The sequence below is a fragment of the Empidonax traillii genome, unplaced genomic scaffold (assembly GCF_003031625.1).
Source record: "Empidonax traillii isolate 1590-97213 ecotype Southwest subspecies unplaced genomic scaffold, ASM303162v1 scaffold1356:size330773, whole genome shotgun sequence".
Taxonomy (NCBI): domain Eukaryota; kingdom Metazoa; phylum Chordata; class Aves; order Passeriformes; family Tyrannidae; genus Empidonax; species Empidonax traillii.
Window position 1 is genome coordinate 7,620 of NW_020956549.1, and position 16,589 is coordinate 24,208.

The window sequence follows — 16,589 nt, forward strand, 5'->3', positions numbered from 1 at the left end:
CAGAGCAAGCAGAGAGGAGAAAACACCAAAAGGGTTTTCCAAGGGGAGGGAAATCTCCATCCCTTTCCCGGGCGCAGGCGCAGGGATGGGCACAGAGCACTGGCAGCCCCCGGTGTCCCTGTCGGCGGTGCCAGCGGGGATGAAAGGCCCCTTGTTCACCGACATCCTCTCCAGCCCTGCTTCTGGAGGAAAATGTTTTTCCCAAAGGTTTGGGGTGAGGAGGAGGGGAGCTTTGCATCAGCTTTCCGGCGTGATCCGTGCTCGGGTCACCCAGCCCTGGCTGCGGCTGCAGGGTGGGAGACTGCTCGGGCAGAGGGAAAAAACACTGGAAATATTGGGAGTTTTCACCTCAAGTCACACAGGGAAAAGGCCTGGAGTTGGCATTACCCTGTGATGGTGTTGCCCAGCACCCAGCAGGGTGAGGGAGGGACAGGGAGTGGTACCTGGGTTTCTCTGAGCCTGGTGAATCCACCAGGAGGCTCCAAGCCCTGGAATTGGGACCACACTGCCCACGAGCACCAAAATCTTCATCCAAGTTCAGCTTGTCCCCAGGGATGCTGCTGTGCTGCTTCTCTGTGTCGGGATGGCTTTATTATTTGGGGTCACTGCACAGGCCTGGGGTCACTGCACTGACACAGGGACACTGCACTGACACAGGGACACTGCACTGACACAGGGACACTGCACTGACCCACTGCACTAACCTACTGACCCAAGGACACAGCCCTGGGGACACTTCACAGCCCCTCCCTGCCCCCTCCTCCCTGGGACGGGGGCTCAGCAGATCTGGGGTCACCCCACAGCCGCCAGCCCCAAACACTCCCCCTGGCAGAGTCCCCAACGTCCCCCCTCCCTGTGTCACTGCACAACATTTGCCCTCCATTCCCAGTCTCCCCAGTTGTTCCCTCCAGCCAAGTTAGCTCCAGGGTGACACTTGTATCTGTTCCCACGGGGAATCCAGGGACAAACCAGACCAGCACCCACCCAGCCAGACCAGCACGATTTGGGGTGAGGGCAGAGGGTGGTGGGTGGACACCCCTCTCACCAGCCCCGAGCCAGGTGTGGGTGTGCCCCGTGCCAAGCACAGAGAGATCCTGACAAATCCTCTCCCAGCAGGGCTAAAAGCCTGTTAAAATAATGCCCATAAGGGAATTAAGCTGCTTAGATATGTGACAGCAAAGGCAGGGGAGAGCTGGCCCAGTGGGGGCCCATTGCTGAGGCCCCCAGACCTTAAGGAAGGAAAAAAACCCAAAAATCCTGCTGGGAAGAGGACGTGGGTCATGCAGCACCCATGGGATGAGCTGGGGACAGTCTCTGCCCAGACTGGGGAGGAATATGGCATTTCCAAATCAATCACTTTGCAAACTGAAATAAAAAGGTGGTTTTTTTTTTTTTTTTTTTTTTTTTTGCACCAGCCTGTCACAAAAGAATTGTCCTCAATCCCCTGTGAGTCACCGTCCTGCCCCATCACCCCACAGCCCCAATCCCAACCAGCACTTCCTCAGGTGAGCTCTGGGATTCCTTTGGTGACACATCCTTGCTGGATAAGGAGGAACATTGATGCACCCAGGACACAGCCCAGATTTTGCAGGATTGGGCTCCACAAAGGCTCCTTGTTCCAGGGAAGGGCTGGCACTGGCCCAGGGCACGGGAAGCCTCCCTGGGGGTTCCTTCCCTGGGGAAGGGGCTTGGAGGAGCCTCCTGGGGTGATGGAGCTGCTGGATGTGTGGAGGGAGGCACAGAGGGTGGATGGGATGCTTGAAAGGGCTGGTGCATGCATGGAGGGGATTCATTCATAGTGCCACCAGCTTTGGGGACAAGCAGGAATTGTCCCTGGGGCTCCAGCACATCCAGCTCGAATCCCATCTGTCCAACAGGTCTGAAAGGCAGGGAAGTTTGGCCAAGGGCCTGTCACCACCTCCCCTGCCTGGCAGGGTGCAGGGCAGGCCCACAGGGATGGTTTTGGGGATGGCACAGCACAGCACCCGTCACACATGGCCTGGGACAAACCCTGCACGGAGGGGACAAAGGGAAGCAGGGAGGAAGGAAGGGCAGATGGACAGACAGCGCTGCTCCACGCAGTGACAACCCATCAGGACCAAGCTCTGCCCCATTCCTGGAGCGCAAATCCTATCCCTGATCCCTCGCCAAGCATCTCCTTCCACCCTGAGCAGCAGCAGGATGAGTTCCACCCGAGTCCCAGCCCTTCCCCTGCCCTGTCTCCCCGCTGCCATCAGCCCCGAGCGTCTTGCAGGAGCAATCGAGTTAAAATGAAGTAATCACTCTTCAAGTATAGTCATTTGCAGGAAAAATATAGGCCCTGCTGTGATTGCAAATGGTCTCCACTGGAACTGTCCCTCCCACTCGAGGGAGAAATGTTTTCAGCTCGAGGTGCTCGGTGACAGCAGCCGCCAGCGCAGCTCGGCCGCATCACGTCTCATGGCTTCTCCCAGACTGGGGGTAAAAATATGGGATTTGGGGCTTTTAATCTCTTAGGAGTACTTTGGGGAGGATTTTTTTTTTTTTTTGGTCTCTCAAATACCTCTGTAAACCCCTCTGATCAAGGGAGAGGAGCTGCCCTGAGCCTCTGTCCTGGTACCTGCAGGATGGAGCTGCGACACCCACCGGCCTCCCCAAAAACCAGCTGGAGCACCTCCACACTGACATGGGCTTTCCATGCCAAAACTCTTTAAATATTAATTTCCTTCAGAATATCACCTTTACTGCCAGCACAGTAATTCTCCATTTTTCCCCATTAAACCCACAGGACACAAAGCCCTCACCCCCTCCCCAGCTCACTCGTGACTGCAGCAAACAGCTCGGGGACACAACCCCTGCACTAAATTTTAAGCCATTTCACCCACAAATTTTACCCTTCTGCCTTTTTCCCTCCTTTTCCCTTTCCTCCAGCCTCTCTCCCTCTTCCCCTCACATCCCTCTTCAGCTTTCCCTCTGCCTCCACCGATTACACCCCCCCACACACACCCACTTCTTCCCCTCCAACGAGTCTCCGCTATTTTCTCAAATCACCTGCCTTTTGCTAATGCCAAAAACCCTTTTTCCCTTTTCTTAACAGACAAAACAGATTATCTCATCCTGCTGTTCTTCTCCTCCCCGTCTGTCCAGCCCCCGAGCGGTCAGACGCCCGACGCGGTGCCGTGGCCGGATGTAATGGGGCTATTAGATGAGTTATCACAGCCTGAAAGGATGAAATAACTTCTGTGCCTCCATCCAGAGAAAACTCCCTGCTCAATGCAGGGAACGAGCTCCCAGAGGAAATAGCCAGGAAAAGGTTGGAAGATGTTAGGAGGTGTTTTAGAGGATGTTATTTAAGAGCCGACCCTTCGCCACCTGCCTCTGGGTTTGGGCTCCAGAGGGCACTGGGGGTTTCTCGGTGGGGAATTGGGAAGCCCGAGGATCAGTGCCAACACCCAGAGCTAAATCCTCACCTGGGTGCTGCTCCAACAGCGTTTTTTTGAGTGCTCAGTGGCACAGCCTCATGGATGCCCCACGTGTGGCTGAGTCTGGGGGCCACACGCACCCAGCAAACTGCTGTTTTTGTCACCCCAGGCATTAATTCCAAGGGGAAATGTTGCTTTTTGTCTCAAAAGGAGCTTTCTCAAGCTGCCCCTGCGTTTCCCAGGAGCTGCAGGTGAAACATCCAGCAACCACACAACCAAACGAAAAAAAAACAAACCACAAACCAAAATAAATAAACCAGAATAAAGGAATTAAACCCAACCAGATCTTCACCAAAACTCTCTGTGCCACCTCCTCTGGTCTTGCCCCGGAGAAGGTGGGGTTTTATTGAGGGGGGAGGCAAATCATCCAAGGATTTTTGGGTCTCTGGTCATATCCAACATCACAAATGTCATTTATTTTCAGACCTGAGGTTTGGCTGTTGCTCAGATTTCTCACGATCGTGTCTCGGTGCTGACAGGCTGGTGTTGAAATTGCCATTCCCACTCCCAAAACTGGTTGCAAAGGAAGATTCCTCCCAGGAGAAAAGGTGCCAGGAAACAAAGCTCTTGCTGCCCGTGGAGTGCCCAGGCTGGCCCACCAACTCCACCTGAAACCCAAAGCTTACAGGGGGAAAGGGCTGTCGTTGGTTTTCAGAGCACAGAGCTGGGTGTGCTCCATCTAAAATCCAACTGCAAGGAAAGCAGGGAACGGCACTGCACCCAGCATTTATTTATTTATTATTATTATTATTATTTTTAATTTGCTCTTACATCTTGTTTGGGTTTATTCTGTTCAGTTTTGTATATGGGGGAAGTGTCAGCTCTCCTCCCTCTCGTTTGTCCTGCTCTGAGCATCAGCAGCTCTGGTTTGATGCTTTTCCAAACCCCTCTGGAGAAAGGACTCGCTCGGCAGTTTGTGACAAAAAGGGCTCATCGGGCATTTAACGGGAACAAACAAAACCAACTGGCTTTGGAACCAGCAGAAGCCACTGATCCATCAGTTCTCTTCCCAGATAAGATGGTTCAGGCTTACAGTTTCCAGTAGGAATGTTTTGGGTCTGCAGCCGACATATGGAAAAAAGAAAAATTAAAATGCAGTTAAAAAAGGATAAAAGAAAGTGAGTTGGTGATTTTCTTCACCTGGGCGACTTTTCAAGCTGGTTCAAGAGATCTCCTTGCCAAATCACGCACAGGGTGATGATTTTGGGTGCCATCAGGGCAACATGGGGCTCAGAAGCAGCGTCTCCCCAAAAGCAGCATCTCCCCACTCCAGCTGTGCTGTGCCCCCCACCCACCCACCCTTTGGATACACACCTCAATCCTGCATCAACCCCCAAACAATGACCCCAGGCCCAGCTTCTCCACTGCCCCAAGCTGGAAAGATGCCTGGACAGGATGATTTTTGCATTAATCCCCCGAGAACCCAGAGACGCACAAACTCCACCACGCAACCCGAGGACTGGAGGCGCAGGAAAAAGCAGTGCTGGGAAAAGCAAGGAGCAAGCAAGGACGACGTCCCAGCACAGCTGGATCCTCTCAGCATCTCCCTCTCTCCTTCCTTATTTATGGCTGGAGCTGAATCCTCCTTGTTCATCTCCTTGGCAGAGGATCAGAACTCATCAATTCTCCATTCGCCCGCCGAGCATCGTGTTTCTTTCCATACATTTTTTTTTTTTTAATTATCTGACAATGAAACAATTTAAAGAGGGATTAAAAAAATAACCCAACTAAAAAACAACAACAGAGAGGCAAGAAACAGCCATTAGTGTTCTTAGAAAATGAAATAAAATCTCCTTGGGCATCCCATCCCACCGCCCTCGCCACCACACAGAGCCAGGAGCATCGGGCCCCAGCTTTAAGGTGAAGGATTCAAGAGTTTATGGGATTGTCCAGCCCCATCAGAGGCGTTAAATGAGGGATTCAGGGATAAGCCAAGGATTATGTAAAGCAGGTCTTTAAGGACAATGTGTTTCTCATTCAAAGGTTCAGGCATGGTCTGCCAGCGCTGCTGAGTTTGGGGTGAGTGGGGATCCAAATGGGAAAATAAGAGCCCTAAGCCTTGTAAAAACCAGGAGGTGGGGGTGAACCCAGCCCCAAGACTCTTCACTGGACACAGGAGGAGAAGGATGGTGGCTGCAGTGACCAGGAAGAAGAGGGAGAAGGGGTTGGTGCAGCCCCTCCACAGGGTGATCCTGAGCATCTCTTTCTTTGCCTGGAAAAGGGAATTATTTTGCAGATTGTTTTACCTGTTGGTGCAGCCCAGCCCTGGGATCTCAAACCAGCATCCTGACCTGATGTCCAGGAGATCCAGCAGGGCTTGCACAACCTCTGGCTGTCGTGGGACAGCCACTGAGATGGAACACCAAAATCCCCCCCCCAAAAGCCCCTTCCCAGTGATCTCTCCAGCCTCAGCTTCCCTAATTATTCCTAAGCTAAGCAGACACACCTTCAGTTTCTCCACCAAAAAGGGAAAAGGCAATAGATTACTGCTATTCCCTTTAATTAAAAGGTGTGTCAATTTTATAAGCAGTTAATTAATAATTCCACATTAACTTGATTGAGTGCTGGGAGAGCTGCAGGCAGTACAGCCCCCACTGTGCTCCTGGGGTTGGACTCAACCCCTCCTCCTAAAGCAGGGGATAAAATCTCTGTCCTCAACAGGTTTCAGGGATAAAATCACAGCAAGTGTCACCCTGGTGTCACCCAGGTGCTTGTTCCCACCCTGCTCTGCACAAACTTCATGGCAGCACTTCTGCTTTCAGGCCATGACCGAGTATGAGCAGCTCTAATTAATCAGTGGCTGCATAAATCATGAGAATATGATAAATTACAGTTCATTAACAATAGCAGGGGGAGCACAGAGCATCACTCCTTCCCCTGGCCAGATCCAGGTGCTGAGGAACCATCTCCTCTCCCTCCTCTCCCCATCCACTTCCGAACCCTCAACTGCAAAGTGGATTTCGTTGCATCTCTCCCACAAAAAAAAAAAAAAAGTGTGATTCCAGGATATGAAGTAGTCATTAATCACCCAGAAATTGTGCTTGTTGCAGGAGAAACATTAACAAAATAATCATAAATCGCCTGCCAGCCCCCATTTGTGGGGGCACACGTTTGGAAGGGGTTGGAGAGGCCTCTCGTTTGGCTGCTCTAATTAGTGATTAACCCTTTGCCCCACGGTTTGCTGTGCCCAAACCACTGGTGCAGCCACCCCAGCACAGAAGATCTGAGGCATTCCGGGCGTCCTTGGAAAGCTGCAGGTTTGAAGGTTATTAAAATCCTATTGTTTTATTGTTCTGATCAGATTAAAACGCTGATTAAAAGCATCCAGCCATGCTGGAAGGCATCACACCCCACTCAGCCTCCCGAGGCCCATTCCTGCCCGGGGGTAAAGGTGCTGCCAGGATGTTGATGTGCTCAGGATCCCACTAAACTACGGGAGGAGTCTACTTTTAGTGCTCTGGAATGGGGACAGAACTGATCCCTCAAACTGCAGATGCCAAAGTCTGGGAGGTGCAGGATGTGGCCACCTCCCTTTGGAGCTCCCAATCCATGGTGTTAAGGGAGGAATCTGCTAATTCCACGGACTGTGCTGAGCAAACCAGGATTTATGGACTGCTCCCATCACCCACAGAAGTCCAATCTCACACGAGGAATCATTTTTAAGCCCTGCTATTTGTTCTGCTGTGACAGGTCGATGGGGAAGGCAGGAGGCTCCGCTTCCTTTTTCCCCTCCGATCTCATCAGCTTTAATTGGAAGAATAAATGAGACCTTTCCTTCAAGATAATTATACAAAACATTGAATTAAATTACTATCAGAGATTTTTTTTTTTTTTCCCCTCACCACTTGTGTCAGGCATCTGTTGTTTTAAATAATCATCTGATGAATATTTCCCTGCAGCTCTCCCTGCCTGTGGTGGGTACATCCATCCTGGACAGGATGGCTGGAAATAAAGAAAAGGGGCTTTTCTCCCTAAATACAGAATGGTTTGGGTTGGAAAGGCCTGAAAGCTCATCCACTTTCACCCCCTGCCACGGGCAGGGACATCTTATACTGGCCCAGGATGCTCCAACCTGGCCTTGATTGCTCCAACTTGCAGGGATGGGATGTTGATGAAGTGCTGGGAGAGCTGGAGTTGAGTACAGCCCACACGAGGCTCCTGGGGTCGGGCTTAACCTGCTGGGCTCAACTCCTCCTCCTCAACCAGGGGATGAAAATCTCTGCCCTCAACAGGTTTTTAGGGCTAAAAATCACAGCAAATCACAGCGAGTGTCACTCTGGTGCCACCTGGGCGACAGAGCTCGAAACGATGACCTTTAGAGGTCTTTTCCAACCTAAATAACTCCAGGGTCCTACAATCGCACGGGGATGCTCCTGTGCCCATCCACTGAGGCTTCTGGGTTGGCACAGGGAGCTTGGACGCGCTGCCGCTGGCACAGCTAATGATTTTAGGAGGAGTTTTGGAACAACCCCCGTGCTCAGCTGAGCCCCCGCCGCGCTCATCGCAGGGGTGGCCGGGCCGCCTTAAGCCGGGAGGGGGCGGGGCCGACCCGGAGGGGGCGGGGCCGAACTGGGGAGGGCGGGACTGGCCTGGCGGTGTCAACGGGGAGAGCCGAGCGGGGCCGGACTGAGCCGAGCGGGGCCGAACGGAGCCGAACGGAGCCGAACGGGGCCGAGCGGAGCCGAATGCAGCGGGCGGCAGTGCGGGTGCTGCGGGGGGCGCGGAGCCCCCCAGTTGGGACCCCCCCAGTTGGGATCCCCCCAGTTGGGACTCCCCCAGTTCGGACCCCCCCAGTTCGGGCTCGATCGGCCTCGGCCGGGTCCGCCCCCCGCGGGCTGGTCTATGAGCGGCACGGGGAGCCCCCGAGCGTGGTGCAGTAAGAGGGGGGACACGGGGGGGGCACTGCAGGGTGGGGAGGGGGGCGCACTGGGGGTGCAGGAGGAGCTGTGTTGGGGTGCTTTGTGATCGGGGTGCGGGAATGGGGTGGGGGTGCAGGGGGGGTTTATAGGGGTGGGTTGTAATGGGGTGCAGGGGGGTATAATGGGATGGGTTATAATACGGGACAGGGGGATGCAGGGAGAGCATCCTGTTGGGGTGCATTGCAGGGCAGATGCAGGAGTGGGGTGGGGGGTGCGGGTGAGGTCTGGGGAGTGCTGGAGAGCTGATTTCGGGGTGCAGTGCAAGGGGTTTGGGGGTTGCTCACCCCAGGGGCAGGGGGTGGGGAGGGGGCGCAGCTCCCCGTGGGACCCCCATGGCAGTGCCAAGGGTGCCCAGAGGCTCCTGAGCACACGGGGGGACCCTGAGGGTGCCCCCATGGTCTCACAGGCAGATGCTGAGGGGGTCCCTCTGCCCCCTTCCCACCTGCTGCAGCTGCTTCCCCATTCTTGCCTAATTTGGGGTATGATGGGGAGGTCTGAGCCCCCAGCAGTGCTGCACCCCAAATTCATCCTGGGTTGCGTCCCATCCACGGGGATTCTCTTTGAGGTCCCAGTTTAGGGACCAAGCCTAGTCATGAGTGTTTTTTTGGGGACAGTGCTTGGTGTCACCATGAGCCGAGGAACCTTGGAAGGAGAAAGTCACATTTTGGTGGATTTTAGGCTTTTTTTTTTCAAAGGGGGAGACCTCAAGGCCTTGCTGCCCTGCTTGCAGCAGCTCAGGTCACCCCTCGAAATGCCAGTGCATTATCTGGGTGCATCCAGACACCACCCTTCTCTGATTTTTTGGGGAAGGACTTTTGCTTTTCCAAAATTGTGCAACAGTGCCTTTCACCACTGACATTTACTGCCATCATCTCATTTCTTGTGCAAGGCCAGTCTTGTGGTGCCTGACTTCTCTTTTTCTCACAGATTTCTGGAAACATCCCGGTTCCTGTAAGGCTCAAACTGGGCAGGACGAGCCGTAAAACCCCCAGTTGGTTGAAACTGTGGGTTTTTTTACACAACCTGCTGAAATTTGTTAAAATTAGTGAGTGTCACTTGGCCTGGTGACACGGGGTTGTGTTGGGTGGTTGGCTTGTAGCAGCCCCCACCAAAAATCTGTCCATCTGTCTGATATAAATCCAATTTTTTAATGGGATGGGGAAGGCAATGCTGTTCATTTAAGTGTGTGGAGGTGATGCAGGCACCTTCCATCTTCAACCACAGCACAAAACACATCACCAGGCTGGTCTTAATGCCCTTTTCCCTTGTGTCTCCCCGTTCAGGCTGAAGGATCTGGAGGTGCCCAAGCTGGGAGACTCCGATGTCCACGTCAAGATGTTGGCAGCTCCCATCAATCCTGCTGACATCAACATGATCCAAGGTAGTGTGCTGGATGAATACTTTGCATTTTAGGTCTTTTGGGATGCTCAGAATCACGGAATATTCTGAGCTGGAAGGGACCCACAAGGACCACAGAAGTCCAACTCCAGTGTCTTGGAAGGTTTGGAGATGGCTTTTGGGATGGGGGGTTTCTGGGATATCCAAGTCCAGCTCCTGTCATGGAAGGTTTGGAGTTGGCTTTTGGGATAGGAATGTTTGGGGTGTCAAAGTCCAACTCCAGCACCTTGGAGGGTTTGGGAATGGCCCTGGGGATGGGAATGTCGGGGGTGTCAAAGTCCCGCCCCGATGTCTCAGAGGTTTTGGAGGTGGCTCGTGGCATGGGAATGCCAGGTGTGATGGGGTCTCCAGCTCACCTCCAGCTTCCCACCAGGGACCTACGCCATCCTGTCCCCTCTGCCGGCCGTGGGAGGGAACGAAGGTGTCGGGGAGGTGCTGGAGGTCGGGAGTCGCGTGTCGGCTCTGAAACGCGGGGACTGGGTCATCCCAGCAGATGCCGGCCTGGGTGAGTGTCCCCAACACCCCCTGAGCCCTCACTCATCCCCCACCTCATCCCTCTCTGCATCCCCCACCCACAGAGTGTCTTTTCCAAGGGTTTTTGGGACGCTGGAGCCTGCTGGGAGCTGCCCAAGCTTTCCCAGGGAGCAAAGCCCTGGTAGTGATCTTGTGTGAGCCGGTGCTTGGGGAGCAGCTGGGGGGATTTCAGGGGCCCTGCAGCGAAACCACAGCCCTCCAAAGCACTGTCTTTGTTGGGGGTGGGTACAGCCACGTGTCCCTCCACTTACAGCAATTACATCTCATGGGGTGGGACTCAAAAAGGGGAAAAAAAACCTCTTTTAGGGAGTGTTGGGCGAGGGGAGCAGCAGTGGGAACCCATTTAGTGCCATATGAGCCAAATCACAATTATAATGAGCTGGATTGTTTCAGTCAGTCAGGTAACTGCTGGAGTTATCTCTTACCTGTTTATATCTTGATTTAAATTATATTTTCACCACCTGTTTTATTTTAATGTGAGGTTTTTTATAAAACAAGCTCAGTTCCTGCTCCCCAGCAAGTGATGCTGCTCATCCTCCACGGATCCAGGGAAGGGGCTCCTGTTCACAGGACTCTTAAAATGCAAAAACCTGCAGCACCTGCAATAGGAGCAGTGGCAATGCCATTGCTTATGCTAAACTTAAATTTAGGAATAATCATCTTTTCTGCAGCATAGACCCCTTATGAGGCTCCTGTGCCGTTATAAAGCATTGAAGCAATCTGTGTTTTTCTGGAAACAGCCACGTTTTGTCCCATCCACTTAAGGCTTCCCCCAAGGCCTTGGATAAAACATCTCACCTGGGCAAGGTCGTGGGGACACCTCACTGCAGTTTTCTCCTCAATAGTGCTCTGCTGGGAAAGTGTGGGAATTAATTTCCCAGCAAATGCCTCCTGTGCTCCTCCAAAATGCCAATGGCCTGAAATTTGTTGTTTCTGGTTTCGTGTAACAGCTTGTTCTTTGCCTATTTCTTCTTAAAAGGCTTTTTTTTGCTTAGTGGGAGAAGGAGGGAGATCGAGTTAAGAGCCAAATGGGATATTTTTAAACATAAAAAACCTGTAAATAGATGATAGAGGGTTAAATTGGATTTAAGTATAGAGGGAGTAAAGCTGCCTAAATTGGCTTTGAATATATGGGCTCATCCATAGGATGGAGAGTATTTCCATTATCTCTGCACACTCCCTGTTCCCGGGGAGCCCCAGTCCCATTATCCCCCTGGGAAATGAATAGGCTTTGCTGGTGATAAATCTGGGGATCGATCCACTGTTTTGGAAGTACCCATGTGGGAAAATATTCCCTAATTCCCTCTCCAGGGTTTAGCAGGTGCCCGGCGTGGCGATGCTGCCATGACTGGCGTTAAGCCAGCGGTGTGAACTGAGGTCTCATGACCTTTCCTTCTCCTTTTCCTTTCCTTTCCCACCTTCCTGTGGCTCTGCTGCTGGAACCCAGGGACGTGGAGGACACGAGGGGTGTTCCCCGAGGAGATGCTGCTGAAGGTGCCCAGTGACATCCCCGTGCTCTGCGCGGCCACTCTGAGTGTCAACCCCTGCACGGCGTTACGGATGTTGACTGACTTTGAGACCCTGGCACCCGGTAAGCCTTCTACCAAAGAGGAGGAGTTCTGGGGGGATTTGCCAGTCTCTTCTGCAGTGAAAACCTGGATTTATTCCCACCCAGGTGACTCTGTCATCCAGAACGCTGCCAACAGCGGCGTGGGCCAGGCCGTCATCCAGATCGCCAGAGCCTCCGGCGTCAAGACCATCAACGTGGTGAGGGACAGGTGGGTCCCCTGCCCATTCCACCCATCCTGCCCATCTCCTCTTTGCTCCTCCAAGGTGTCCTCCAGCCTCTGCCCTGTTGTCCCCAAGTGACAGAGGAAGGATCAGGAGGAATGAGAAGGTGACACTCTGCTTCCTGGCTCATCGGGTCCTCTTTTTTTCCCCCTTCCTTTTTCCCTCCCCCAGACCTGATCTCCCACAGCTGGTGGAGAGGCTGATGGCCCTGGGTGCAGACCACGTTGTCACAGAGGAGATGCTGAGAAAGCCAGAGATGAAGGATATATTTAAGGTACCTCAATGCTGATCCCACTGGAGAGAGGTGGTCCAGGGCCGTCACTGCGGTTCAGCACTGGGGGAAAGTGCAGGGATGGCGGGAAGGACAAATTTCCCTCTAGATCAGGATTTAGCCCCAGAAGTTGAGAGATTTTGCTGCTCCCACAAGGGCAGGATCATAGATTTTATGTCTGATTGGACAGGGCTTGGAGCAGCCAAGTGGAAGGTGTCCCTGCCCATGGCAGGGGGGTGGAACTGGAGGGGCTTTAGGGTCCCCTCAGACCCAAACCACTCCTTGATTCTATGTTAGATTTTAACTCCACGGCTCTCAGCTGCCCCCAAGTAACTGTTGAGGTGAGGGCAGTTGCTCCCTCAAGAACTGTGGCCCCACCCTAAAAAAAGAGACCCAAAATTTGGGATATTTTTCCTAAACTCTTGCAGAGCACCCCCAAGCCCCGGCTCGCCCTGAACTGCGTCGGAGGCAAAAGCACCACGGAGATGCTGCGGCACCTGCAGTAAGTTTGGTTGGGTGGTGGCTTGGGGACAGAAACCTGCACCAGAGAGTCCTGCTCCAGAGTCTGTAGAACTTTTGGAGAGGGAAGATGGGTGGAAAAGTGGTTTTGGATGACAACAGTGATGTAAAGTTAACCCATCATCACTGCGTGTCTCACGCTGCTGGTGGCCAGGAGCAGCTGAGGTCCAGTTATGAAGGTCCTGGCCAGGTACAGCTGGAGCTCTGAATTCAGCTAATGGTGCATGGAACCAAGAGGAGAGCCTGGAAAGAGGGGTCTGAGGGGTAACTGGGGGAGCCCTTGGTGCGAGGACAGCCCTGGGGTGCAGCAGTGGGGTTGGGGACGGCAGAGGGGGAGGTGGGAAGGTCGAGGATGCACTTTGGGGGGTCACATAACACAGTCTGTTCCTGCTCCAGGCCCAAAGGGACCATGGTCACCTACGGGGGGATGGCAAAGCAGCCTGTGATGGTGCCTGTGGTGAGTACTGGAGATGCTCTTCATTTCCCTTGGGGCACATCCACGATGTCCCATCAGCTCCCGTGGGAGCTCAGATCGAGACTGAGGGTGGGAGCACTGACGAGGGGGTGAGGGGCCTCACTGCCACCTCCCGCTGCTGTCAGGACGGGGGGTGACACAGGGGTGTCACTGGGTGTGTGAGGGGTGGCAGGGGCGTCACTGGGTGCACATTCCCTCTCCACAGAGCGCCTTCATCTTCCGGGACGTGCGGCTGCGCGGGTTCTGGATGACCCAGTGGCGGAAGGACCACGCGCAGGGTGAGCCGGGCTGGGGAGCTGAGGGTGGGCATGGGAACCGCTCCCAAACCACCCCACTGGCACCATGCTCCTCATCCTCAGTGCTGCTCATCCCCAGGGCACTGAAACACCCGGGACTGTGTCCTGTCACCATCCCAGGGGCTCTTCCCCTCATCCCACGTGCCCGAGCTGGGGGCGCATCACACCCAGGACCCTGCGTGGCTCTGAGCGGGTGTTTCCCGGGATGGTGCTGGCACAGCACAGTGAGAGCTCCCTCCTTCCCTTCCCCTGCAGACCAGGAGAGCGTGGCTGGGATGATGGACAGCCTGTGCCAGCTGATCCGGAGGGGACAGCTCACCGCGCCCGCCTGCACCGAGGTCCCGCTCCAGGACTACGGGGCAGCCCTGGAGGCCTCCATGAAGCCCTTCGTGTCCTCCAAGCAGATCCTCCTGCTCTGACCCGCAGCTCCTGGAGCCCTGTCCTGCTCCAGCACGGCCCCACTTCATATCCACAGACTTAGGGGGGAAAAACACCTCCAGATCCACTGATTTTCTTTTTTCCTTTGGTTTTTTAACTTTTGGGTGGCCACTGAAAGCTCTCAATGCCTCCACAGCTTTGTGTGGAAGCGCTGCTGGAAGAAAGCTGCATCTCACCTCAGCTAGGGTGAGGTTGGGAGCACAAACAGTGGCTCAATCAGCTCAGGGTGTCCAAAGAGCAGCAGTTCCCCTTTATGTATATTTTTGGAGCTGAGGGAGCTGTACTGCTGCCTCCTGCACTGCTGTAGTTATCCCAGGTGGGATTTGGGATGGGCAGGGAAAGCCCAAATTGACTCCTTGCAGCCCTCCTACCCCCAAGCTGGGGGAGGAAGGGGCACAGACTCCCCAGAGCACCGAGGTGTTGCTGTGGCTGGAGTGACCCTGGTGCTGCTGCAGCTCCTGGAGGAGCCCTGGAATCTGCTGGATTTTGCCAAGGGCACCGTGAGTGCTGGAGCCTTTGGCCTATCTCAGCTGGTCCCTGAAGACCCCTCTGCCGGGGTGTGGGACACTGGCTGTGACACTGCAGAGGACGGACACGGCAAAATGAAATGATTTATTCCTGAAAACAACCAACAATGCGTTCCTGCTTCCTCCTGTCCTGCTGCATTTCTAACCCTACGGCCCCTACGGTGTCTGCTCTTCCCAGTCCTGCCCCTGGTGAGGTCTGGCCCCGCTGTTCCCTCCGCAGGAGCAGGTGGGGCAGTGCCCGTGGGCTGCAGCGTGGCCAGGGGGTGACCCCACAGCGTCCGTCCCAAAGCCAGTGGGGCTGCGCCTGCGGGGCCGCTTTGGTGGGGAGGGTCTGACGCTGCCTGGGGGGGTGTCTGCCCCTGGCTCGGGGCTGGTGCTCGTGGATGTCTGGGTGTCATCATCCTCCTCTTCCTCCTCTGCCCCTGCTGCCGGTGGAACGCCCCACCACCTTTTCCATGGGAGCTCTGCCTCCTTCCCGGCGCCCAGAGGGGACACGGCTGGGGGGGTCGCGCTTTCCCCAGCGCTCCCCACGCCCCTCCGGTGGCAGGAGGGGTCATCCCTCGTGAAGTGGGGGTTGGAGTAGAACAGGAGCTGCGAAAAAAGGCAAAGGGGAGGAGTTGGTTGCCAAGGAGGAAGAGATCCCGAGGGGGATCCCAAGGACAAATGGGTGTTTAAAGGATTTCCTCGGGGCATTTTAAGCACCAGGCTTCATGTGAGTGAAGCGTCAGGACGGAGTTTTGTCAGGTCACAACCACCACTGTGTTTTGGGCGTTTGGGAGCAGAGAAGTGTAGGGTCTTCAAAGGCCAAAAAAAAAAAAAAAAATCTGGAGAAACCCAACCCCCACAAGTTTTTTTCAGGCGCCACAGCATGGAATGGACGTGTTGGGAATAACACTGATGGGGAGGCTGTTTGCTCCCATCCCCACCTCTGGCCTTGTCAAGGCTGGTTTTATCTGAACATGAACCTCTCCTAAAACGTCCCAAGGGATCTTTGTGTGGGGAGGAGCTGACCTACCTTGCCCAGCTCAGCCCCGGCTGCTGCCACTGCTCTCAGCTCCTCCATGGAGGTCAGCAGGGGAGAGTCCCCTTCCACCCTGCGGAATCCATGGAACATGAGCTGGAGAAGGAAGCCTCTCATGGACTCTGTCTCAAAGATCTTCCTGGGCCCCCTCCTCCCCAGCACTTCCTTCCTGAAGAGCTTCTCTCCGATCACGATGCAGTTCCCGTCGTTGCCCCACCAGATGGACTCGAAGCTCTGGCTGCTGAGGATCTCCCAGAGCGCCCTCAGGAAGGAGTCTTCCGAGGATTTGGTGTTGACAGAGATCTTCAGGGAACAGAATTTCACCTTGGGGTCCCAGGGTTCATCGGGCCAATCCTGAAGGGCGTTTTTGTCCGGGGGAGGTCCGGGGACAGCATCCCAGGACAGTCCCGTGTCATCTCCTGGATGAGGAGCTGGAGCCACCCACCAGGCTGGCTCCTCTGGGCTGGGAGCACAGGATGCCTCTGGTGAGGACATCTCCATTTTGACCTCTCTTTCCTCGGCTTGGCTGCCTCCAACCAGCCTGTTGAAGTTCTGTGGTTCCATCTGCCTGGGGAGTTCTCCAGCCCGTGTTCCATCACGGTGACATCACAGCGTGGTGCCCCTCTCCTGGCAGCAGGAGGTGGGAGACACAGACCCAAAGCCCCGATTTCCCAGGGAGCTGGTTGGAGCCCAGAGGTGATTCCAGCTGTGTTTTCATGTGGAATGTCCTGCTAGGGCAGTGCTGTGTCCCAGTGCCCAGGAAGGGATGGAGAAGGTGACGGCATTTGACATCCAAGTGTCCCAGACATGAAGTCTTCTCTCTGCTCCCCCATTCCCAATAAACCCCCCCACTATTTTACATTTCCATTCTCCCCACCAGTATTGGAGGCAGAGGCACATTCCGTGCCCCAGCACTTCCTGATCAATGGATAAAACGGG

General features: G+C 54.5%; 2 protein-coding genes across 2 annotated transcripts; one reads left to right on the forward strand and one right to left on the reverse strand.

Moving 5' to 3' along the window:
* The first annotated feature begins 8,146 nt into the window (after positions 1–8,146).
* MECR (mitochondrial trans-2-enoyl-CoA reductase) lies at positions 8,147–14,750 on the forward strand. The gene is made up of 10 exons (XM_027906810.1): positions 8,147–8,337; positions 9,664–9,761; positions 10,152–10,283; positions 11,760–11,903; positions 11,988–12,090; positions 12,275–12,377; positions 12,803–12,876; positions 13,290–13,350; positions 13,574–13,646; positions 13,920–14,750. The coding sequence occupies exons 1-10, from the start codon at positions 8,147–8,149 to the stop codon at positions 14,081–14,083; spliced, it is 1,143 nt and encodes a 380-aa protein (XP_027762611.1). The 3' UTR covers positions 14,084–14,750.
* Positions 14,729–16,272, reverse strand: LOC114069775 (heat shock transcription factor, X-linked-like). The gene is made up of 2 exons (XM_027906811.1): positions 15,645–16,272; positions 14,729–15,220 (listed from the first exon to the last, which is right to left on the reverse strand). Exons 1-2 carry the CDS (start codon positions 16,212–16,214, stop codon positions 14,786–14,788), a joined length of 1,005 nt encoding a protein of 334 aa, XP_027762612.1. The 5' UTR covers positions 16,215–16,272; the 3' UTR covers positions 14,729–14,785.
* Positions 16,273–16,589: the final 317 nt, after the last annotated feature.